At 38.3% G+C, this 23,350-nt stretch overlaps 2 protein-coding genes across 4 annotated transcripts; one reads left to right on the top strand and one right to left on the bottom strand.

Annotated features, from left to right (window-relative positions):
- The first annotated feature begins 141 nt into the window (after positions 1-141).
- Positions 142-15,924, top strand: TIMM9 (translocase of inner mitochondrial membrane 9). 3 transcript variants are annotated; one of them, XM_045451114.1, is made up of 6 exons: positions 142-337; positions 2,892-2,980; positions 5,914-5,967; positions 13,555-13,619; positions 13,993-14,088; positions 14,996-15,924. In XM_045451114.1, exons 4-6 carry the CDS (start codon positions 13,581-13,583, stop codon positions 15,128-15,130), a joined length of 270 nt encoding a protein of 89 aa, XP_045307070.1. In that variant the 5' UTR covers positions 142-337; positions 2,892-2,980; positions 5,914-5,967; positions 13,555-13,580; the 3' UTR covers positions 15,131-15,924. The 3 variants fall into 3 exon arrangements, with proteins under 3 accessions (XP_045307070.1, XP_045307069.1, XP_045307068.1); XM_045451112.1 differs by lacking the exon at positions 5,914-5,967 and having other exon boundaries at positions 151-337; XM_045451113.1 differs by lacking the exons at positions 2,892-2,980; positions 5,914-5,967.
- On the bottom strand, positions 15,464-22,998 carry TOMM20L (translocase of outer mitochondrial membrane 20 like). Its single transcript, XM_045451115.1, has 5 exons — positions 22,694-22,998; positions 22,520-22,563; positions 21,566-21,647; positions 16,563-16,705; positions 15,464-15,639 (listed from the first exon to the last, which is right to left on the bottom strand). Exons 1-5 carry the CDS (start codon positions 22,827-22,829, stop codon positions 15,586-15,588), a joined length of 459 nt encoding a protein of 152 aa, XP_045307071.1. The 5' UTR covers positions 22,830-22,998; the 3' UTR covers positions 15,464-15,585.
- Between the last annotated feature and the right edge of the window lie 352 nt (positions 22,999-23,350).

Genomic DNA, 23,350 nt, shown 5'->3' with positions numbered 1-23,350 from the left:
AAGTAAGTAAGTTTTACAAAAACTTTCGACTGATTCGGGTTATTGTTGGCCTGGAAGTCAGGAAAAGAGAGCACTGACAAAGCATACAACTACAAAACTTAATCACCAAAGGATTTTAGAATTCACTGGGGATAGCGGCTTTCCCTCTAGAGTTCCTGCGTTATAACGAATCCGCGTCGAAAAGTCTAAGGGCTATTTGACATCGCCTCTCCCACGTGTTCTCTTCCATCCAGCGGCTGCGGCGCCCGCCCTGACCCAGACCCTCCGCCCCTAGACTGGACTGGCAGCGCAGCCCCCCAGCCTCGCACTGGTGTCGGATGCGAGAGCCTGTGCTTAAGTATGGTCTCTTTTCTCTGCCCTTAGAATCCCGGGTTCCCAGGCGGGGGGCGGGAGACTACGCTCCGGAAAGGTGGAAGGGGTCTCTGGAGGAGGCCTCCGCGTGTACTTGGGACTGTGGGGAGGTGGGGGCGGGTTGCGGAGACTGCGTCCCCAGAGCAGGTTTGGGACCTTCCCGGGGACCTTCTCGTGCTACCGGGGTGAGGGTCGGAATTTGAGGCCCTGAGCCTCCTCCAGCCCGGGTTTGGGGAGTCAGTGTCTTGTTTTGGAACAGTGAGTTAGATTGTAAAGCATCCACGCAGTGACCTTGAGCTGACAGGCAAGAGACCCTCTTTTTAACTGAAAAATCTTCTCTACAGACAGAATACCATGGACAAACACCCCTTATCTGATTTGCTAATTTTTGAGAACGCACTATTTAGACGTTTCCTTTTACGCATTCCTAAAGGTTTTTAAAGCGGTTAATCAAAGCAAGAAGTGTAATCTGTAAAAGCTATATAGCAGAGTTTCTTTATTTTTACATCTCCGCTGTCAACTTTCATAGAAAAATCCCTAGGATTAAAGGGGACCTTAAGGGCTCAGCTTTGGAGAACCTTTTAATTATTCTTAATAAGTTTCTGTAATTATTTCAGTTACATTTCTCTCTTCATAAATGGGCTCTAAGGTACCTGTTTGTCCACAATTTGTTTTAATGTAGGTGAATTAAAAGATTGACAGTGTCAGAGACTTTGAAGATGACTTAATTCCCTTATTTTCTAGGTGAAGCTTAAATATTAAAAAGTGACCTTTCCCCTGCAGTCTACAAGGTGTGACCATAGGCGTAGAAACTTATTAAAATGACTTGGATAAATGATTTGATTTGGATCTTACAAACCTTTTTGTATCAGACCTGAAACCCAAGTAGTCTTGCCCCCATCTAGTCTAACTCATGGGCTTATGTTTCAGGCCTGGAAGCCATGCTTTAAACCCAAAAGCAATAATCTTTCAAAAGTAATTTTTGCTCTGCTTAATAATAAGTTGAGTTAGAGTTGCCAGTTAATCGGACATAACTTCCTAAACCTGCTCAGATGTGGCAGAGTCCTATTTTATACTCATCAGACAAGTTAGTTCAATTCAGTTTAGACATCTGACCTATCAAAGACACCGATAGCCCTGAAACAAAAAACATGGCTCACAAGATTGTTTTCTTTCATTTCTTTTGTTTTGTTAACATCTTTACTTGCTTCTGGTTTCCCACTCTCCTAGCTCCATACATACCTACGTAAGTAGATACACCTTTTTTGCTGGTTTGTTTGTAAGTAAGTTTCAGACATGATGACCTTTAACCCTAATTTCTTCACCATATATCTCCTTAAGAACAGTCTATTACAGGGGTGCCTGGGTGGCTCAGTGGGTTACGCCTCTGACTTCCAACTCCCCCTCAGGTCCTGATCTCACAGTTTGTGGGTTCAAGTACCCCCTTGGGCTCTCTGGGCTCTGCTGTCAGCACACAGCCGGCTGGCTTTGGATCCCCTGTCTCCCCCTCTCTCTGCCCCTCCCTCCAGTTACAGTCTGTCTGTCTCTCTCTGTCTCAAAAATAAGAAAAAAAGAACAATCTGTTACATAGCCACAATAAGATTATCACACCTAATAAGGTAACATATTCAGATTTCTCCAATTATCCCAAAAATGTCTTTATTTTTAACTCAAATATTTTTTTTGATTCAAGGTCCGAAGTTCACACATTGCTTAGTTGTCATGACTCTTTAGTCACTTCATCTACAGCAGCCTTCTATTACTTTTCTTTATGGCTTTAACTTTTTGAAAAGACTAGTCTAGGTGTCTTACAAATTGTCCCACATTGTGGATTTTCCTAATTACTCCCTCATGATCAGAATCAGATCAAACATTTTTGGCAAGAATACCACACAGTTGATATGTGTCTTTACTGGTTATGGTGGTGACTGCCAGATCTTTGCCATATAAAAGGACCATTTTTCTTTGATGAAAAGTAACTTGTGGAGATACTTTGAGACCATGGATATATCCTGTTCTCCAACTGTCACCCAGTAGTTTTATCATCCATTCTTGATCCTCACTTGAATTACAAGATTACCAATTACCAGTACCAGTCATGCAGAGACCAGGATCAGGTATTGTGACAATGGCTGAGGACAAGGACATCAGTAGAATAACTTACTGCAAACTAAGTTTGAACAGAAGTAGAAATTTGGCTCCAGAACTGGTACAAATCTGCATAGGGTTCCAAAAAAGAAAGTTCATCTCCCCTGTTAAATCGTGGTTAGTTGGGGGCTTTTTTGTTTGTTTTTTTATATTCAAAATTTTCTGGGAATTGTTTGTCTTGTGTTTACCTAAACATACTACCTGGGAAGATAAGGATCTTAAGTATTTTTAATACATCTCATAATACATCTGCCAAGGAATTACAACCTCAGAATAGATTGAGGAAACTAATTTCACTTATTGAAAATAATTTAGCCGTCAGAAGCTTACAATTCATCAAACAGAGCTTGAAGGGGCCTCAGCAGTCATACTGTAATCCCCTCATTTTTCAGGTAAGAAATCAGGCTTCATTGGAGACATTCAAGCAAAGGTTGGACAACTAATTTTCCAGAACAAAAAGGAAACTCATGCATCAGAAAAGGTTTGAATTGATGACTGATAAAATCTCTTTATTCTTAAGTTCCCTGGTTTTATTATATATTTTGACACAAAAATAACAGTATTGTGATCATTCCCAAGACCTAAGCCAGAGATTCTAGAACTCATCCCTTCCTTCTCTCTCTAGGTGTCAGAGATATAACCATAAGGTAACCTCTGATTGAATATTTGCCTCTACAATAACTAACATTTGCTGTAATAGCTGAAAATTAGGACTAAATCAAAGGACAACCCCATTATTTCTACCTGTTTTCATCATCAGGTGGTGTGTGTGGCTGTTGGACTTTGTTAATTAGCATGATTTAGGATTAAATAACTGGAAAACAGAATGCTTCAAGACATAGAAGACACCAGACTAGCAAGTAAATGTGAAAATCATTCACTCCGTCATCTCCAATATTTTCTAGGAGCAAATGCCTGTAATTAAGTATATCCGTGACTACAGACAGAGAAGAGCTTTGGAGATTTAGGCAGACTTGAGAAAACCAACTGTTAGCTCTTGAGTTCAGTTGTAGATCTGGGAATTGAGTAGTGGAACTATTTTTCTTTTCCAAATTCTCAAGAAATAGATTACTCATAATATGACAAACTTTATTTCAAGAGGAGATATATACTGTTAATGACTGTATATTAAAAATAATACCAAGAAAATAATTTTTAAATAAAATTCATACCAAGAACATTTGGAGCATTCCTCATCTATGCATTGGTAAAGACTTCCCAATAACAACCATCATTTGTCACCATGAGTTGTGTATATACTAAGGGGCAAGTGGGGTAGAATCAGCACAGTGTTACCAGTCTGAAACTTAACATTTAAATATTTCAGACCTGCCTCTCTTAACTCTAGTTAAAAAGTGATTATATATGAATTTTAACCTGAAGAAATAAAAGGATAGGAGTAGGAAAAAGAACTGGATTTTGACATCACAATCTGCAAACATGCAAATTTCTAAGGTTTTTATAAGTAAGGAAATCATCTGTTTTTGTTTTCTGTGTGTAGAAACATCAATGTCTTGTACAGTGAGTTTACTGTACAATTCAACAATTCAAAAGGCTCAGTCTTATTGATGTCCTTTTGTCATTTCAGCTAGAGGCCTGTTGGTAAACCAAGCTCCATAATGCATATTTTATTGCTCTTGTATTTTTTAAAGTTCTCGTAAAACAGCGGTTTCATTTAACACCTATTTTCACAAAAGTTATTTTACCAGTTCTTGGATCGTTTCAAGCTGTTTTCTGAGTGAGAAGCCAAAAGAAATTTAGTTCTGGACATTTGCTAACACTACACTGCACACTGCATCTCGCTCTTTGGCAAGGATTAGACAGCTGAGCAACCTTTTTTTTTTATATTAAACTTTTTATTTTGAGATTATTGTAGATTCACATGCAATTATAGGGGAAAATGCAGAGTTCCCTTGTGCCCTTTACCCACTTTTCCACAATAGTAACGTGTTACAAAATATCACATACAATATCACACCCCGGATATTGATGATACAGTCAAGATACAGAACATTTCCATTACAGAAGTCTCTTCATCTTTTTATAGCAATACTTAATTCCCTCCTACCGCTGTCCCCGCCTTAACCCCTGGCAACCACTAATATATTCTCTATTTCTGTAAGTTTGTCATTTCATGAATGTTATATATATATAACATTGATCCTCACTTGAATTACAAGATTACCAATTACCAGTACCAGTCATGCAGAGACCAGGGTTATCAAACAGCATATAACATTTTGGGATTGGCTTTTTTCACTCAGCATCATTCTTTGGAGATTCCTCCAATTTGTGTGCATCAATAACTCATTCCTTTTTTGAAATCTTGCCAATTGGAACGACATGGATGGACCTAGAGTGAATTTTGCTAACTGAAGTAAGTCAGAGAAAGTCAAATACTGTATGATTTCACTTATGTGGATTTAAGAAACCAGATAAACATAGGGGAAGGGGGGAAAAAAAAATAGGGAAATCTTAATAGACTCCTAACTATAGAGAACAAACTGAAGGTTGCTGGAGGGGTGTTGGGTGGGAGGATGGGCCAAGTGGGGGTTGGGCATTAAGGAGTACAGCTGTTGTGATGAGCACTGGGTGTTACATGTAAGTGATGAATCACTAAATTCTACTGAAAACAGTATTATAGCCTATATTTACTAGAATTTAAGTCTGAAGAAAAAACTCATTCCTTTTTATTGCTGAGTTATTCCATGGCATTGGTGTACCAATTTAACCGTTCACTTACTGAAGAACATCTGGATGGTTTCCAGTTTTTGACTGTTACAAATAAAGTTTCCATAGCTATTCATGTAAAGGTTTTTGTGTGAACGTAAGTTTTCATTTCTCTGTGATAAATGCCAAAGAATACAATTGCTGGGTAATTTGGTAGTTGCATGTTTAATTTTCTAAAATACTGCCAAACTGTTCACTGCAGTGACATTACAGTTTTACATTACCACTAAGTGAGTGATCCAGTTTTTCCACGTACTCCCCAGTATTTGGTGTTGTCACTATAAATTTTAATAATTTATGTTTTATTAAGTTCCTGATCCATCTTGAGTTAATTTTTATATAACTCACACATAAGTGAGAGATTTCGAGGCTAAATTTTTTCCTATGGATATATAATTGCTCTAGCACCATTTGTTGAAAAGGCTATCCTTCACTTAATTGCTTTTGCACCTTTACTAAAAATTAGTTGGGCATATTTATGTAACCCTAATTCTGGGTTCTCTGTTCTGTTTCACTGAACTATGTCTACCTCTCCACTCATAGCACACTATACTGATTACCGTAACTCTATAAGTCTTAGAATCAAGTAGACCTCCTCCCATTTTACTCGTTTTTTTAATTTGTTTTACTATTTTAATCCCTTTGGTAATATAAATTTTAAAATAAATTTGTCTATATTTACAGGAAATTTCACTGGGACCTGATAGGAATTACATTAAGCCTGTATATTAATTCTGGGTAAATGGACATCCTTACTATGTTGAATCTTCCAATCCATGAATACAGTATGTCCCTCCATTTATTTAGGTCTTCAATTCTTTTTCATCAGCATTTTATATTTTCCAGCATACAAGTGCTATACATGCTTTGTTAGATTTACCCCTAAATTTTTTAAGGGTTTTTTTTTTTTTTTTTATGTTTATTTATTTATTTTAGACAGAGAAGAGCACATGAGCATGAGCGGGGGAGGGGCAGATGGAGAGGAAGCAGAGGATCCAAAGCAGGTGCTGCACTAACAGCAGTGAACTGGTTGCAGGGCTTGGAACTCATAAACAGTGAGATCATGACTTGAGCCATAGTCGGACGCTTAACAGACTGAGGCACCCAGGCACCCCACTGCTAAATTTTTCTTGAGTGACTGTTAACGGTATTATACTTTTCATTGTTGGCATATTCATTGCAAGTATATAGAGATAGTTTTAAGAGTTTCTTTATAGATCCCTTGGGATTTTCTATGTGCACAATTATCTCATCTGCAAAGAGAAACAATTTATTTTCTTCCTTTACCATCTGTATGTTTTATTTTATTTTCTCGCTTTACTGCACTGGGTAGAACTTCCAGCAGTATATTAAGAGTAGTAAGAGCAGATCTCATGCCTTGCTCACAATCTTAGGGGAGAATATTTAGCCTTTTACTGTTACTTATAGTTGTTTGTAGATACTCATTATGAAGTTGAAGAAGTTCTCTTTTCTTATTTTTCAAAGTTTTTTTTAATCATGAATGGGTGTTGAATTTGTCAAATGGTATTTCTGCATCAATTGATATGATCTAATGATTTTTCTCTAAATCCTGAAGCAGCCTTGTATGTCTAGAGTAAACCCACTTATTCAAGGTGAATAATTCTTTCATATATTGCTGAATTACATTTGTTATTATTTTGTCACATACTTTTATGTCTATTTGATGAGGATATTTTACTGTAATTTTACGTACGGTCTTTGGTTCTGATATCAGGATAATACAAGTTCATAAATAAGTTGTTAGATTTCTTTTTTTTTTTTTTTTTTTTTTTAATTTACATCCAAATTAGTTAGCATATAGTGCAACAATGATTTCAGGAGTAGATTCCCCCTTAGTGCCCCTTACCCATTTAGCCATCCCCCCCTCCAACTCCTCCAGTAACGCTCAGTTTGTTCTCCCTATTTATGAGTCTCTTCTGTTTTGTCCCCCTCCCTGTTTTTATATTTTTTGTTTCCCTTCCCTTATGTCCATCTGTTTTATCTCTTAAAGTCCTCATATGAGTGAAGTCATATGATTTTTGTCTTTCTTTGACTAATTTCACTTAGCATAATACCCTCAGTTCCATCCATGTAGTTGCAGATGGCGTGATTTCATTCTTTCTGATTGCCGAGTAATACTCCATTGTATATATATACCACATCTTCTTTATCTGTTCATCCATCGATGGACATTTGGCTTTTTCCATACTTCGGCTGTTGTTGATAGTGCTGCTATAAGCATGGGGGTGCATGTGTCCCTTCAAAACAGCACACCTGTATCCCTTGGATAAATGCCTAGTAGTGCAATTGCTGGGTCGTAGGGTAGTTCTATTTTTAGTTTTTGAGGGACCTCCATGCCGTTTTCCAGAGTGGCTGCACCAGCTTGCATTCCCAAGGTTGTTAGATTTCTATATATGGAGTTGTTTGTAGTGCTATTACCCTTTTGATGTCTGCATGGCCTATGGTAATATATCCAGTTTCATTCCTTATAATGATAATGCGATTTTTTATTAGCCTTGCTAGAGGTTTGTTATAATATTTGTTCAGAGAACCAGCTCGTTGTTTCTTTGATTATTATCTGTTGCACTTGTTTTCATTAATTTCTGCTCTTCATTATTTTGCTTTTCTTTTTCTAGGTGCTTGAAGTGAAAGTTTAGATTATTGATATGAGACCTTTACTATTCTCTAGTGAATGCCTTTAGGTGCCAGTTTTCCTCGTGGCTGATTTAGCTGTGCCCCACAAATTTTGATATGTTTTGTTTTCAGTTTCATTCAGTTCAGTAATTTTTTAAAAATTTCTCTGAGACTTCTCTTTTGACCCATGTATTGTTTAGAAGTAGTTTATTTTCCAGGTGCACCTGGTGGCTCAGTCATTTGAGCATCCGACTCTTGATTTCAGCTCAGGTCGTGATCTCACAATTCGTGAGATAGAGCCCCGCATTCGGCTCTGTGCTGACAGCATGGAGCCTGCTTGGGATTCTCTCCCCGCCCCGCCCTGCTCAAAAATAAATAAACTTTTAAAAGAAGTATTTTTTTCAAATGTTTGGAGATTTTCTTTTTGTTACTAATTTCTAGTTTGATTCTTTTGTGGTCAGAGAACACATTCTGTGTGATTTCAATTCTTTTAAAATTTGTTGAGGCTGCTTTTGTGGTCCAGGAAGTTTTCTGTGGTTTCAGAAATGTGGTCCTGGTCTGTGTTTCATGGCTCTTGATAAAAATATGTATCCTGTGGTGTTGGGTAAAATGTTCTATAAATGTTGACTGATTCCTGTTGGTTGATGGTGTTGTTTTTCTATATCCTTGTAAAATTTCTGTCCAGTTCTATTAATTGTTGAGAGAGGGATTTTGAAGTCCCCAACTAGATCTGTTTCCTTTCAGTTCTATTAGTTTTCACTCTGTACATTGTGCAACTCTCTTGTTTGGTGCAAACTGCTATGTTTTCTTGGTAGATTAATCCTGAACGTCCCTTTCTGTCTTGTAATTTCCTTTGCTCTGACACCTACTTTGTCTGATATTAACATATGGACTATTTTCTTTTGATTGTTTGCTTGACAGATCTTTTTTCATCCTTTTTATTTTCAATCATTATATTTGAAGTAAGTTTCTGATAGATAACATATAGTTAGTCATGTTTTTTAATCCATTCTACCAATCTCTTTTAATTGACTATTGCTTATATTTAATGTAATTGTTTATTAGGGCTTAAAGTTGCTATTTTAATTTTTGTTTTCTGTTTTTCTTGCCTTTCTGTGGATAACTTGAGTATATTTTGGAATTTCATTTTGATTTATCTATAGTATTTTTGAGTGTGTCTCCCTATGTATCTTTTTTAGTGATTGCTCTAGGTACTACATGATATATACATAGCTTATCACAGTCTAATGTGTCAACACCTGTTTCAGTAAAGTGTAGAAACTTTACCTCCTTTTACCTTCACCATTTATAATATACATTTAGAACCACATTAGACAGTCTTATAATTTTTGCTTCAAATGTGAAAAACACAATTTAGGAAACTCAAGAAGAGAAGGAAAATGTATTGTACTTACTTACATTTGTTATTACAAATTATTACAGTACTGTTATTACTGTTTTTTCCCTTCTTCTTGATGTTCCACGTCTCCTATTACCATTTCCTTTCTGTTTAGAACTTTAATCCTTCTTTTAGGGTAGGTCAGCTGGCAACAAATTTTAGTTTCTTTCATTTGAGAATGTCTTGATTTCCCCTTCAGTCCTGAGGTATATTTTTGCTAGATACAGATTTCTAGATTGACTGATGTCATCCTGATTGTTTTCCCCTGCAGGTGAAATGTCACTTTTTCACTTGCTGCTTTCAAAAATTTTTATCTTTAGTTTTTTGAAGTTTGGCTGTGACATCCTGAGGTAGACTTCTTTGCGTTTATGCTCTTTGCATTCATTCGCTTCTTGAATCTATCTGTTCAGTTTATTTTGGTTGTTTTATTTTTCACCTCTTGAAATTTTCATTGGGTTCTTCTAATGTCTTGTTTGTTTCAAGCATATTCATAATTGCTCATTGATGTGTTTTTTATAATAGTTTTAAAATCTTTGTCAGATAATTCTAAATCTGTCATCTCAGGGTTGGATACATATTAACTGTCTTTTTTCATTCAGTTTGAGATTTTCTTAGTTCTTGGTATGATGAGTGAATTTTTATTGTAACCTGGACATTTTACATATTGTATTATGAGGCTCCAGATCTTGTTTAAACTTTCTCTTCTAGCTGGCTCCTTTTGACACTACTCCCATTAGCGGAAGTGGGGGCAGGTACTGCTAGGTGTAGAGTAGAAGTCCAGGTTTCTCACTCTGTCACTTAAGGTGTGTGGGGGTTGGTGTGCTCCTCATTACTGCCAGGGCAACTGTAGGAGTTAGGGCTCTCTAGTAGGCCTCCATTGGTATCACTCTGGCTTAGAGGGACTAGCATGTCTCATTACTGCTCCCACTGTCTCCACTGACACCAGAGGAAAGAATGTGGACTAATTACCATATGACAGTAAAGCTAGTCTTGAATCTCAAAGAGGCCTCCTTTGTTACCACCTGGAGAGGAGGGAGAGGGTACCTCATTACTGCCAATTGAGGTAGATATCCCCACACCTCATGTGGTTTCCACTGACACCTGTTGGGGGTGAAGGGCCCACAATGCCCAGGAAGGAAAGAAGTCCTTGCTTCCTAATCTCCCTTCTCTGAAGTGTAGGGGTTGGAATGCCTTATTACAGCCTAGGAAGGGTGGAAGTCTAGGCTCCCAGCTTTGGCTTAAGTTGATTGGAGGTGGGGGAGAGGGGGGCTGGTTGGGGATGCAGGCCACAATTTTTTTTGTTTGCCTGGAGTATAGCTATTATCGTTTAAAAGTTTTCTGTCTTGGGGCGCCTTAAGAATCCAACTTCAGCTTGGGTCATGATGATCTCATAGTTTGTGGGTTCGAGCCCTGCATCAGGCCCTGTGCTGACAGCTCAGAGCCTGGAGCCTGCTTCAGATTCTGTGTCTCCCTCGCTGTCTCCCTCTCCCCCACCATGCTTTCTGTCTCTCAAAAATAAATAAACGTTCAAAAAAAATGTTTTTTTTAAGTTTTCTGTCTTATAGGCTTCCCCTTTCCTGGCCCTTTGGCTAGAGAGGACCAGCTTTGGGGGCATGGAGGGCTTTGTTCCCATTGGCATCTGCTGACTGCTGGCTTCTTCAGCTCTAACTCTTTGCAAAAAAGAGAATTCACCACTATTTTGTTTCTCAGTTCCCAAGGGCCCTGGCCAATACACTTTCTTCTCTCCACCTTTTAGTCTCAGGTTTGTCTTATATTTAATGCCCAGGGCTTTTAGTTGTATTTAGTGAGAGGAATTGGGAAAAGCACATCTCTCACTCCCATCTTCCCAGAAGCACTAGTCCTAAACTGCATTGTATGACATACTTATAGAATCCTCTGTCTCTTTGGTTAGTGGTTTTTTATAACAGCACAGTAACACCTAAAAAATTGTGACCTGCAGTAACTGTTGGTATTTTTGAGGTAGTTTATGTGGTAAAAACATATACAGTTGACCCTGAAAAACAACACGGGTGTGAACTACACAGGTCCACTTTTATGCAGATTTTTTACGGTACTGTACTATAAATGTCTTTTCCTTATGATTTTATTAACATTTTCTTTAGATTACTTTATTGTAAGAATACAGTACACATAATACATATGACATACAAAACATGTCTTAAGTGGCTATGCTATCAGTAAGGCTTCCAATCAACAGTAGCCAATCAGTAGTTAAGTTTTGGGAGAGTCAGAAGTTACATGCGGATTTTTGACTGTGTGTCGGGTTGGTGCCCCTAACACACACATTGCTGAAGGGTCAACTGTATGTTGTTTACAAAGTGAAATAAAATAGGAATAAAGAGCATTCTTGTTAACGTTTTCAGTGTTTATGGAACGCTAGTTGCCTCATGTTGGGCTAACCTAAAACCTCTACTGCATTATTTGTAAGGGATATAGAGGAGGTTTAATAGCAAAGATGGTCTATATCATGTTACTGCTAAGCCAAAGATTCTCTTAAGTATAGACAATTATACTTTTTATGAATCATTACTTCAAAGAAAACTATAGGCTAGAACATCTGGAGTAGACAGGTGCCTGGTTGGCTCAGTCAGTTAAGCGTCCAACTTCGGCTTAGGTCATGATCTCATGGTTCGTGGGTTTGAGCCCCGCACTGGGCTGTGTGCTGACAGCTCAGAGCCTGGAGCCTGCTTCGGATTCTCTGTCTCCTTCTCTCTCTGCCCTTCCCACTCATGCTCTGTCAGTCTCTGTCTCTCAAAAATAAATGTTAAAAAAATTATTTAAAAAAAAAGAAGAGCAGGGGCACCTGGCTGGCTCAGTCGGTTACGTTTCCGACCTCAGCTCAGGTCATGATCCCCTGTTGCTTGAGTTCGATCCCCACGTTGGCCTCTGTGCTGATAGATCAGAGCCTGGAGCCTGTTTCAGATTCTGTGTCTCCCTTGTTCTCTGCTCCTCTCCCACTCACACTCTGTCTTTCTCAAAAATAAACAATATAAATATCTTAAAAACCAGATAGAAAAGAATGAGTACTTTCCCTTGCATATGAAAAAAATGTCAGTAATATGAACTTAAGGATAAGGAAAAAAGAGGAGTAAAGAATAAATGCAAAAGAGGAGCAAGTGTATACGTGGTTGGAAATGCTGCAATGGAATTACTACTGATTGTATTAATTAATCAAAATGAAAAATTTTTTTCATGATAGTAATGTACACTTTGTCCTGTGCTGAAATTTCCTAGTTTTATCTCCATATAAGCTTCATGAAAATTTCCTGCTTTTCACAGCAACTTTAGATATTAATTGGCAAGTCTATAAGAGTGATACACACTTTCGGTTTATCATGTTTGCATTCAGTATCAGAAAACTCAAAGCTAAATATAATGCCTACAAGTTCTGTTAGTTTACAGTATACATGGTTAGTATTTGCTTATTCTTCCCTTTTCATGCTGTTTAATTTCTACTTTTAAAAAGCTTTATTTTATATAAATCTTTCATATGAGATGTTCATCTATTGTAGAACTAGCCAGAACAGAACAAGTAAGTAATGGGATACGTTGTTATATCTGGATTAACTGAGCCTGAGCTCTCCATTTAACAATGTGAAAATCCTAGTAATTCAGAAAGGCTTTTTTGACTTATCTTCACTTCTCTGTTGCCCCCAAGTTAGAGCACAAGTGTCATAGGTTCAAAAGTTTCTAATAAGTCTCTGTGATTACACTTTTTGAATTGCAGAATGTACAACTCCTGTACTTCCGTTAAAGTCTTTTAGAAAACTGAGTATCTTTCATTATAGTTGTTGATTTATAAATGGATGGTGCTTATGAACAATTAATAGAAGCTTTGTATTTATGTAGCGATAACAGAAGGATCGTTGTTATGTTAGGTCAGAGTTACATTAGGAACCAGTGGAATAGTTATGTACTTGAAGAAGACATCAGAGATCTCTTGGTTTCCCTTAAAACTACTAGGAATGAGGCTGTGGCAAGTGACTTTGCAAGGTAGCAAAGCAAGCTGTCTTAAAACGAGATTTAGATAAACGGGGCCCACGGCCAGCATTAAAAAAATCTAATTCTAAACTATAGCGTTCCTTGTTGCCATTAATGACCTGGGAGGATGGATATAATTACATACCCCATTAGAAATTTATAAAATAAAGAAAATAATTTCAGGTAAACTTCATTTCTTTTAATAACCTGTATTTGTTTTAATACCTAACTCTTCAGTGAGCCAAAAAATATTTGTTCACAGACTAACTTTTCCTTAATTTTTAAATTAGGTGACTAATAAACATATCAAAAGAATATGGCTGCACAAATACCAGAATCTGATCAGATAAAACAGGTAAGGTATTACAATTAATGAAAAAGAATTTTGCAAAAAATTTAAGGCACTTCTGGGTGCAACCATGTCAGTCAGTGATCTCACAAAATAACTTCAAATTTCATTTCCAAAAATTGATTTTAAATCATATGAAACATTTTTTTTTTCAGATAATTTGACAGATAATGCAAAAAAAAATATTTAACTAGAAAATTTGACTATGTTTTATAGATCATACTCTACAGGTCATACTATACCCACCTGAGTGAAGGAAAGAATTTATTTCAAGTATAACAGGGTATTTTGCCCAAATACAAAACATCAGTAATTAAAGTTTCAAAACATCTTTGTTTTAAAAAACCAAATATTAAAGAATGCTCTGATTTGTTCGTAGTTTAAAGAATTTCTTGGAACCTACAATAAACTTACAGAAACCTGCTTTTTGGACTGCGTTAAAGACTTCACAACAAGAGAAGTAAAACCTGAAGAGGTATGAAAAGCACTGCCCACTAAAAACTCTGAAAGCTTGTCATAAACAATAGAAATGAGATCCCCCTCACCATTTCGCTTGTTCCTAGTTATTACAGGAATGTGGTTTTATGTTCCATTGCTCAGAGGAACTGAAGCAGTCGAGACCCATGGCCTTGAGTTTAATGATCCCAAATTTAATATGACAGTCCTACCGTACCATGGCAGATTTTGGTTCTTTTAGATAAGATGCCTGGGGCTTGCTAAATTATTGTTCCATGGCAAAGATTCTTACTAATTAGCTTTCAGTCAAGATGGCCTGGCTAGAGAAACTTGACCCTGAGAATTCAGGTTAATTTTGGAAAAAGCAGAGCTTAAATTTGGTGGCTCATATTGCATAGGTGGACTCTGAAAACTTAATCCTCTCAGAAGTCGTAACTTTTAATACCCTCATCAAAACATTTATATATTGGCTGAAAGTGGTATTCATTCATGCCAAGAACATATAACTAGCAATCAGTAAGTCCTTGTTAAGTAAATGACAAAGTTTGAAAAATGCTAAGTATAATATTCTTGTTAAAAAGAAGTGTTGAAATTTAAGAATATTGGGAATGGAGCTTCTCATTAAAAAGGAACAAACTACTGGGCCTATGTTTTAACAATCAGAATAAGATATGCAAAAGGCAGGGACATTACCATTGTTTTTAGTGCTTACAAACTAGTAGGCATTCAGTATATATTAATTTTTGTAAATGGATGAAACTATTAACGATTGAAAGCTATGATCACTCACTACTCAATACCACTTAGTTCTCATATATTCAAAGAAAAGAAAAGCACCCACTGGTTGTTTATGTAAAAATACATGCATTGTTTAAAACCATTAATATTTCTGTGTTGCCTCTTGGATCTTCTCTTTTTATTTCTAGACCACCTGTTCAGAACATTGCTTACAGAAATATTTAAAAATGACACAAAGAATATCCATGAGATTTCAGGAATATCATATTCAGCAGAATGAAGCCCTGGCAGCCAAAGCAGGACTCCTTGGCCAACCACGATAGAGGAGTCCTGATGGCTGGACTTTAGATGAAACATTGCCAGCAGCTGTTGTGATGGAAATGAGGATTCATCTGATGGAATCCCCTGAAAGCAGTAGCCACCATGTTAAACTGTCATGACTGTCTGGCAAGTGGGAAACAACTAGAGAAACAAAATTGCTATTTACCATGAATAATCAAAATAGAAGGTCTTATTGTTCAATCAAAATAATAAGATGCAACATTTGTTGAGGCCTTAAGATTCAGCAGCTTGGTAACTTCATTAGATAAATAAACCATTGTTTCTTCAATTGTGACTGTTAATTTTAAAAGCAAAATAATGTGTTCAATCATGTATGAGATAGAAAAAATTTTTTATTACTAAAAGTAAAATAAATGGAAATATCACTGAGCAGTTGTTTATACTATATATAGTACCATAGTATTCTGACTGGACTGTGGATACGTTGAAATGTTTTTCAATCACGATCATCCTCCAAGTATTCCTGTTCATTCATGTCTGTCTCAAATTGCTGGTAAATACATAAAATAGTTACTTGCTAATAATTTCAATGCACAATCCTTTTCTTGCCTCCCTTCTTGCATCAGGTTGGGTATTACACATTCTTATCCTAGCCATATTTTCGTATATCTTCAGGAAACATCCCATCTGAGATTACCTTGGGAATGTTTAAGAGTTGACTATTATGCTCTAGTGAAGACTGTGTTTTCTGTTTTGTCCAAAAGCTGAGAGTCTAACAATATACAGTGTATTCTCAGCTATGTCATGTGATCAATGCAATAAAAAGTGAACCGAAGTTATAGTAGTGTCTTAGAGCTAAAGGAATCCTAAAACAAATCCAAACATCTGCAGGAAAATTCTAGTTGATGCATAAGTATACCAAGCAGTTTGGAAAATGTACATAGACTAATACCTACTAAGAAATGGACTTATGAATGGATTTCATTTGATACCAATCTAAACTTGCGCTTAAGAGAGTACTAATTATAATTAGCCTATATGTTTACATTATCAAAGTGGTTTCTGTTTTGTCATATTATTTGAAGCCAGAAGTATTCTGCTTTGATAAACTAAGGTTTTCTGTATTACATCTAATTTTGAAGCTATTACATCATATAACTAACAATACCATTTATTTTACAGGCTTCTGTTGACATTGCAGTCACTAATTGTCGTGTCTTTGAAAGTACAAAAACAAAATATTAATGCTATCTTTAATGTTGAAACATCTAGGAGACTCAGCAAAATAAACAATTCATTATAGTTAAAGAACATGAAAGAATATGCTTGTTTCCCTCATAAGGCAAGAAAGCAACCAAAAATTCAGAGATTTTACTCATTTAAAACCCTGGGCCATCCACACACAAACTGCTATTTTTATGTAATCAAGCCTAACATGGTTAATTTAGCAAAGACAATTAAGTACGTGCTCACCTGGCAAATAAGGGGAATTTTGTGCAACAGCATCTCAAATACCTTAGGAGGGAGTGTGTGTTTGAAAACCTTCAGAAGTTCCTCTGGTTGTCCACACACTAAAAGGGCATTGCTGAGATGTTCAACCCCCAATCGATGGTCTCCTAAAACAGATTGATAAGGTTTAAAGCAAAATTTTAACGTTCTTCAAAATATACCTTCCACAAATTACCAAGAAAACACCAAGTAGTAAAATGAAAAAAGCATATCAAACTACAGACTATATAAACAAGCCTGCTTGGGATTCTCTTTCCCTTTCTTTCTTTCCCCTTCTCCCACTCTTTTCTGATTCTCCCTGGTTCATGCTCTCTCAAAATAAACAAAAAGAGTAAAGACTATAAATGGGACAAATGCTGAGCTGTTAGATTCACTGTGATCAGAGGGGCCTGGGTGGCTCAGTCGCTTAAGCATTGACTTTGATTCAGGTCATGATCTCACAGTTTGTGGGTTTGAGCCCTGCGTCAGGCTCTATGCTGACAGTTCAGAGACGAGTCTGCTTCGGATTTTGTGTCTCCTCTCTCCCTCCCCTGCTCACGCTCTGTCTCTCTCAAAAAAAATAAACATTTAAAAATTTTTGATTCACTGTGATCAAGCTGCAAGATGAATAGTCTTATGATCCAAATTACTATTAAAAAGTGCACTCTTGGGAGCGTCTGGGTGGCTCAGTTAAGCGGCTGACTTTGGCCAAAGTCATGATCTTATGGTTCGCGAGTTGGAGCCCTGTGTCAGGCCCTGTGCTGACAGTGCACAGCCACGTTGGATTCTCTGTCCCCCTCTCTGCCTCTGCCCCGTTCACACTCACTCTCAAAAATAATGTTTAAAAAAAAGCACATTCTTACTTTGCATGTTCTGCAATGTGGGTTTGCGAGAAAGGGGTGTTGAGTATTTTTTAAATGTTGTGGTCTGCTGTTACTGATAGAAGATAGGTTATCTGTAACTCTACATGTGTGACTGATGAAATATAAATGAAACACCTGATGTTCTGGCTAAATAAGAATTCAAAAACAAATCCTATTACCAATGAGTTTAAAACAGGGTTTAGGGTAACATGAATTACATATATAGGGGAAGAAAAGAGATTTATGAACTTTGACTTCTAAGTAGTTTTAAAATGAGTTTTAGGATGACTGGCTGTAAAGTAAGAATGAAAAGTTGTGTAATGTGGAAGTTAATCGTAGAATTTTTTGTTAATGTTTGAGAGAGAGTGGGGGAGGGGGAGGGAGAGAGAGAATCCTAAGCAGGCTCTGAGTAGCGCCAAGCCTGATGCGGGGCTCAAACTCATGAATCGTGGGATCATGACCTGAGCTAAAATCAAGAGTCGGATGCTTAACCAACTAAGCCACCCAGGCACCCCAATCATAGAATTTGTTTGAGTGAAAACATGGAAACACTTAGTCTCACTACTTCATTCTAAGAAACTGAGGCAAAGATCAGTGAAATGATTTAAAGTTTCAGAACTATTTAATGCCATAATTAGTAATAGAACCTAATTTTCTGAACCTTGAGAACACAGTGTGCTTGCCTCTCAGGTGTTTCATCATTTTCCATTTGTTGGTTGAAATACTTGGTCATCTGAAGATAAAAGTGCATGACAGAAAACAATGTTCCCAGATTTGTATGAAGTTTAAACTGAAAAACCATCGGAAGAACATGACCTAACTCAGACTCACAAAGCAAACCTTGCCTATATTCCATAAGTTTTAAGAGTTAAAGGTCTTGTGTCTAGACACCTAATTTTACATTTTCAACCTAAGAAACTTTCATTGCTGGGTTTTAAGTAACTTTGTAGGCATTTAAAGAAGGTAGTTCTTAGATGGAATACTGCACTAGTATTTCACTGAAAGGTTTATTTTTAAATTAATAAAATCACAGCTTTATAGACATGACACATTAAGTCAAAATACTTTGATCGTATTGAACCTTTTAAAGAAAAAGATATAATAGTGCCTCCTCTCAAATTGATAGAGCTAATGTGACACAAAATCCATGTGGTCAACTAAGTCAACCAACCAATAAATTCAATCAAATGAGCTAATCAGAAATTTCAATCAAAATTATTGGCTCTGTGGTCCTATGTGGACACAACCATGATGAGGACTATACTACCTGACAGCGAAGGAACGAAAATTGGGGGTGGTGGCAGAAGAAAGTGGAGAAAATGGAAAAGATTACAGAAAACTAGGTGAAAAATCATATTAGAATGCTGGTCCTCAGTGTATTATAATAACCTAGGGACGTTTTAAAAATATTGATGCCTGAGTCCCACCCCAGAAATTTTTATTTAATTGGTTTGGGGTTTGGTGGGATTTTAAGTAAGCAAAAGATGAGAACTCCATTAGAAGTAAAATAGGGACATACATAACCCTTAAATAACTAACCAATTTAAGGATTTAACAGAAATATGTTATCCTTAAGAGGTAAAACTTTTAAAACATAAGTTTGCAATTTTTGTTTTAATCATCTCAATATTTGTAACATATTCACCTCTATGACATGAAGACTCTTAAACAAAGTGAATAAAGATGTGTCATAAAGTAACTTTTTAATTTATAATTCCTACTTTTCTCTCCATATTTACACTATCCCAATTCAAAAAATGTTAAAACCCAAAGATTCTATTTTAATTTCCCCCTATGTCCAAGCAGTATCCACATCTAAGAATCCATATTTTGTGAGGCCCCTAGTTTATATATTTGGGGGGGGGCCTTTTCTTTTAAAAGATTTTATTTTTTTAAGTAATCTCTACCCCCAATGTGGGGTCCAAACTCATGACCCGGAGATCAAGAGTCACATGCTCTACTGAATGAGCGAGCTAGGCACCCCTGGGGGCCCTTTTAAGACAAAGAATATAAAATTTTATTTTTTTTAACGTTTATTTGTTTTTGAGACAGAGAGAGACAGAGCATGAACGGTCAGAGAGGGTCAGAGAGAGAGGGAGACACGGAATCTGAAACAGGCTCCAGGCTCTGAGCCGTCAGCACAGAGCCCGACGCGGGGCTTGAACTCACGGACTACGAGATCATGACTTGAGCCGAAGTCGGACACTTAACCGACTGAGCCACCCAGGCGCCCCAAGACAAAGAATATAAAAAAGAAAAAAAGGAAATAAAAAGATGATAAAATTATGAATACAAAATTGGTAGGACTCCTCCCAGAATATTCAAAAAGCCCTGTGCAAACGAAGGTCCTTAAAACTTATGCTTTACTTCCTTGTATAAAACCATTCCTGTTTAGGGGCAGCTGGGTGGCTCAGTCAGTTAAGTGTCTGACTTTGGCTCAGATAATGATGATCTCACGGTTCGTGGGTTCAAGCCCCACATCAGGCTCCGTGTTGACAGTGTGGAGCCTGCTTGGGATTCTCTCTCTGTCCCTCACCTGCTCACACTTTCTCTCTCTCAAAAATCAATGAATAAAAAAAATTACTTCTGTTTATATCATTTAAGTCAGTTCTAACTATTAATTTTGTCATTAATATTTAAGATATTTTTAGCCCACTTATAAAACTTCCTAAAAGACTAATATTGAATATTAAAATTTCAAATTATAATGATTAATATGCAATAACTCTGAATATTTTTTTCATTTCTCAAAACCTTTATCATGGTTTTAAGCCACTGAATTAAAGTAAAAATCATGAGTATTGCTACCTGTTGTCCAGGATCCTGACTTTGTTTTCATAAATTCTGGAGGATGCTACCTCTTAAATGCAGGTAAAAAACAAAATTTTTTCAAAAAAGACAATCAAAAGAGCCAAAATAGGTACAGGCACTATGATGAGAGGAAATTTGCAAAACTTGAAAGAAAGACACATAAATGGGTATAATGCTCATTTATCCAGCAACATCATTCATCCCTTACATAAGAAGCCTAAAAGCGAATTACTTTCCTTCCCAGGGTTTAGCACCAGAACAAAGACATGATTACTATACACAATATTTATAAAATACTTACATCATCTACCATCATTTTACCTGACAATATTGTGAAGTCTTCTTAAATCTATGTGGAAATAGGTTGGGATAAATTATAATTCAAAATACAGTTCATGGCCATTAAGTCCAAGGTAGCCCCTACATACATCACTATATTAAACATACAAAAATGGTCATTTACAATGATTTATCATCAACAATAAGTAATTATTAGGGCACCTGGGTGCCTCAGTTGGGCATCTGACTTCAGCTCAGGTCACGATCTCATGGTCCGTGGGTCTGAGCCCCGCATCAGGCTCTGTGACGACAGCTCAGAGCCTGGGGCCCGCTTTGGATTCTGTGTCTCCCTCTCTCCCTGCCCCTCCGCACTCAAGCTCTGTCTCTCTCCATCTCTCAAAAATGAATGAACGTTTAAAAAAATTTTTTTTAAATAATTATTGGGGTGCCTGGATGGCTTAGTTGGTTAAGCATCCAACTCTTGATTTTGGCTCAGGTCATGATCTTGGGATTTGTGAGATCAAGCCCCCAAGTCCGGCTCTGTGCTGACAGCACAGAGTCGGCTTGGGATTCTCTGTCTCCCTCTCTTTCTGTCCCTCCCTCACTCTTTCAAATAAATGAACTTAAAAAAAATAGTAATTATTTTATTAAGAATACTCTTCAAAATGCAGGAAAACTTTTATAAAACAGTTCAAACTTTTTAAAATTTTAATTCATACAACATTTAGTAATTTGGAAAGTTCATTTACTTAGAATTGTACCTGATGATAAATGATGTGTTAACTGTATTTGGCTTTGCTTCTCCATCTGCCCATTTCCTAGACTGCACCATCAACCTGAATGCTCAGTATAATATGGTAGGGATGAACAGTGGAATCAAGCAAAAATGCTGGGGCAGTTTCTCTTTAACTAAAAAGCAGCTTAGTTAACACAGCTAGCTAGTTAAGTTTTTTGACATACAAATACTAATCAAATATTTTTTGAACCTATATTATCAAAAGTAACCGCTTACAAAAAAAATGTCTACATTCTCACCTCTGGATAACCAAAGTTCTCCCATTTGTACCTCTTGCAGAAAAAGTTCTTGCAATTTTTCATTCTTTGCTGGATCCCATAACTAAAAGATTCACGAAATATTTAGCCATGAGTAATGAATGTAAGGTATAGGGTTACTGATCAAAATTATTTAATTTTTATTTAAAAAAAAAAACTATCTTGCACCCAGTCTCTAAATCCAAAGTATGATAAACATAGTTGTTCTTTTTAATATTTAAAACAACTCAAAATGGAGTTAACAATTTTAGGTGATTAAAAAAATACATGGCATATTGAAATTAAGTTGAGATGCTTGTAATAACTTTCATCTATATTTGACCTAGCTTCTACGTACACATAGCGGAAGTCCTAGTGTAATTAACTACAGCAAACATAGCTTCCCATGTGCCAATTTGTTTTCTTGCCTAGGGTATTAACAGTGCTTGTAGATTTGGCAATGGGCACGACGAGCGGTTGGCGGGGCAGTGGGTGGTGGTGTTCAGAGGCACGCTATGCTTTGCGTCAGCCTGGTTCATGAAGGTAACCAGCATCGCAGGATGGCGTCATCACTGGTACCAAGCCCAGGGCTGGTCTTTAAAGGTAGGTACAGTGGACAATCCTTGACCCAAAGTATCAACTCTACTGCCAGTCACTTCAGCTCCAGTCTGGTCTATCTGGAGACTTTTTATGTTTTATGTTTGCTGTCCCCAAGAATTCTCTTTTTAGAGCGGGATGAGCTTTGTCATAACCCCAAATGGTTCTTCTTTCCTTCCTTTTCTTTCGTAAGCAATTAAAAACTACGCCCGCATGTAAGCCGGGGGCGGGCAGGCAGGCGGAAGGGCGCTCCGAAATGCCCGCTCAAGCACCAGACTGGGACCCTGACGCCGAGCCAGAATCTGCACGGCGGGGAGGTTACGCACTATAACGCCACCTCGGCGTCGCTAAGCACTTCACCTGGGCGCCCCGTCCCTCAGCCTTCTGGTGCTGGGCTCTTCTTTCTGCAAACACAACCGGGCACGTGCCACTCGGGAGCCATCCCGACGCCCGCGTGCGCCCCGCGAAGCCCTCACCCCGTGGGCCGGCTAGCCGCCCGCCCGGCCGCGCCACCGCCGCAGCCGTCGCACTCACTGTCCCGCAGGCGGCGCCTGAACGCGGGGTCTCCACGCCGCTTCCGGTCGAAGTACACACAGTAGCCGAGGAAGGCGACGGCGCCACCGGCAGCCAGAGCCGCCAGGAGGCAGAGGACGGTGCGGACGTAGGGCATCCGGCCGCCGGCGTCCAGGAGCCGAGCGTTGGGCGCGGGCCAGCGAGGGCGGGGAGCCGGCCGCCAGGGGGCGTCGGCGCGGCACCCATCCCGGCCTCGGGGCTTCCTGGGCGTCCGGCCGCAGGCTTGCGGAGCGGCGCGTCGACGCCTCGCGCCGCGGCGGGCCGAGCGAGGGGGAAACCGGGGGCTCGAGAGGACGAGCGTGCGAGGTCTCACGGCCGCCGAGTAGCCGAGCTCTGTTGGAACCAGGTCTGTCGCACTCCAAATTCGGAACCCCTTACCCAAACGCGCTCCCGTCCCTGTGCCGACGACACCCACTCAGGCACATCACAGTGTGTCAGGAATCTGGGTAGCTGGAACTGGATCCTCCGTCAGGCCCCTGTTGCCTCACATGAGAATTGAAGTTGATTCACTTCGGTCAACTCCTAGCGCGCAGCGCTGCCCGCTGAGCACCTGAACACTGCTAGCCCGTGCCCCCAACCTGGTCTGCCTTGTCCCCGAAAAAGAACTCGGCCATCCCA

This window comes from Leopardus geoffroyi, chromosome B3 (genome assembly GCF_018350155.1).
Source record: "Leopardus geoffroyi isolate Oge1 chromosome B3, O.geoffroyi_Oge1_pat1.0, whole genome shotgun sequence".
Classification (NCBI taxonomy): domain Eukaryota; kingdom Metazoa; phylum Chordata; class Mammalia; order Carnivora; family Felidae; genus Leopardus; species Leopardus geoffroyi.
The sequence above is the reverse complement of the archived record's forward strand: the minus strand, read 5'-3'. Positions and strand labels throughout refer to the sequence as shown.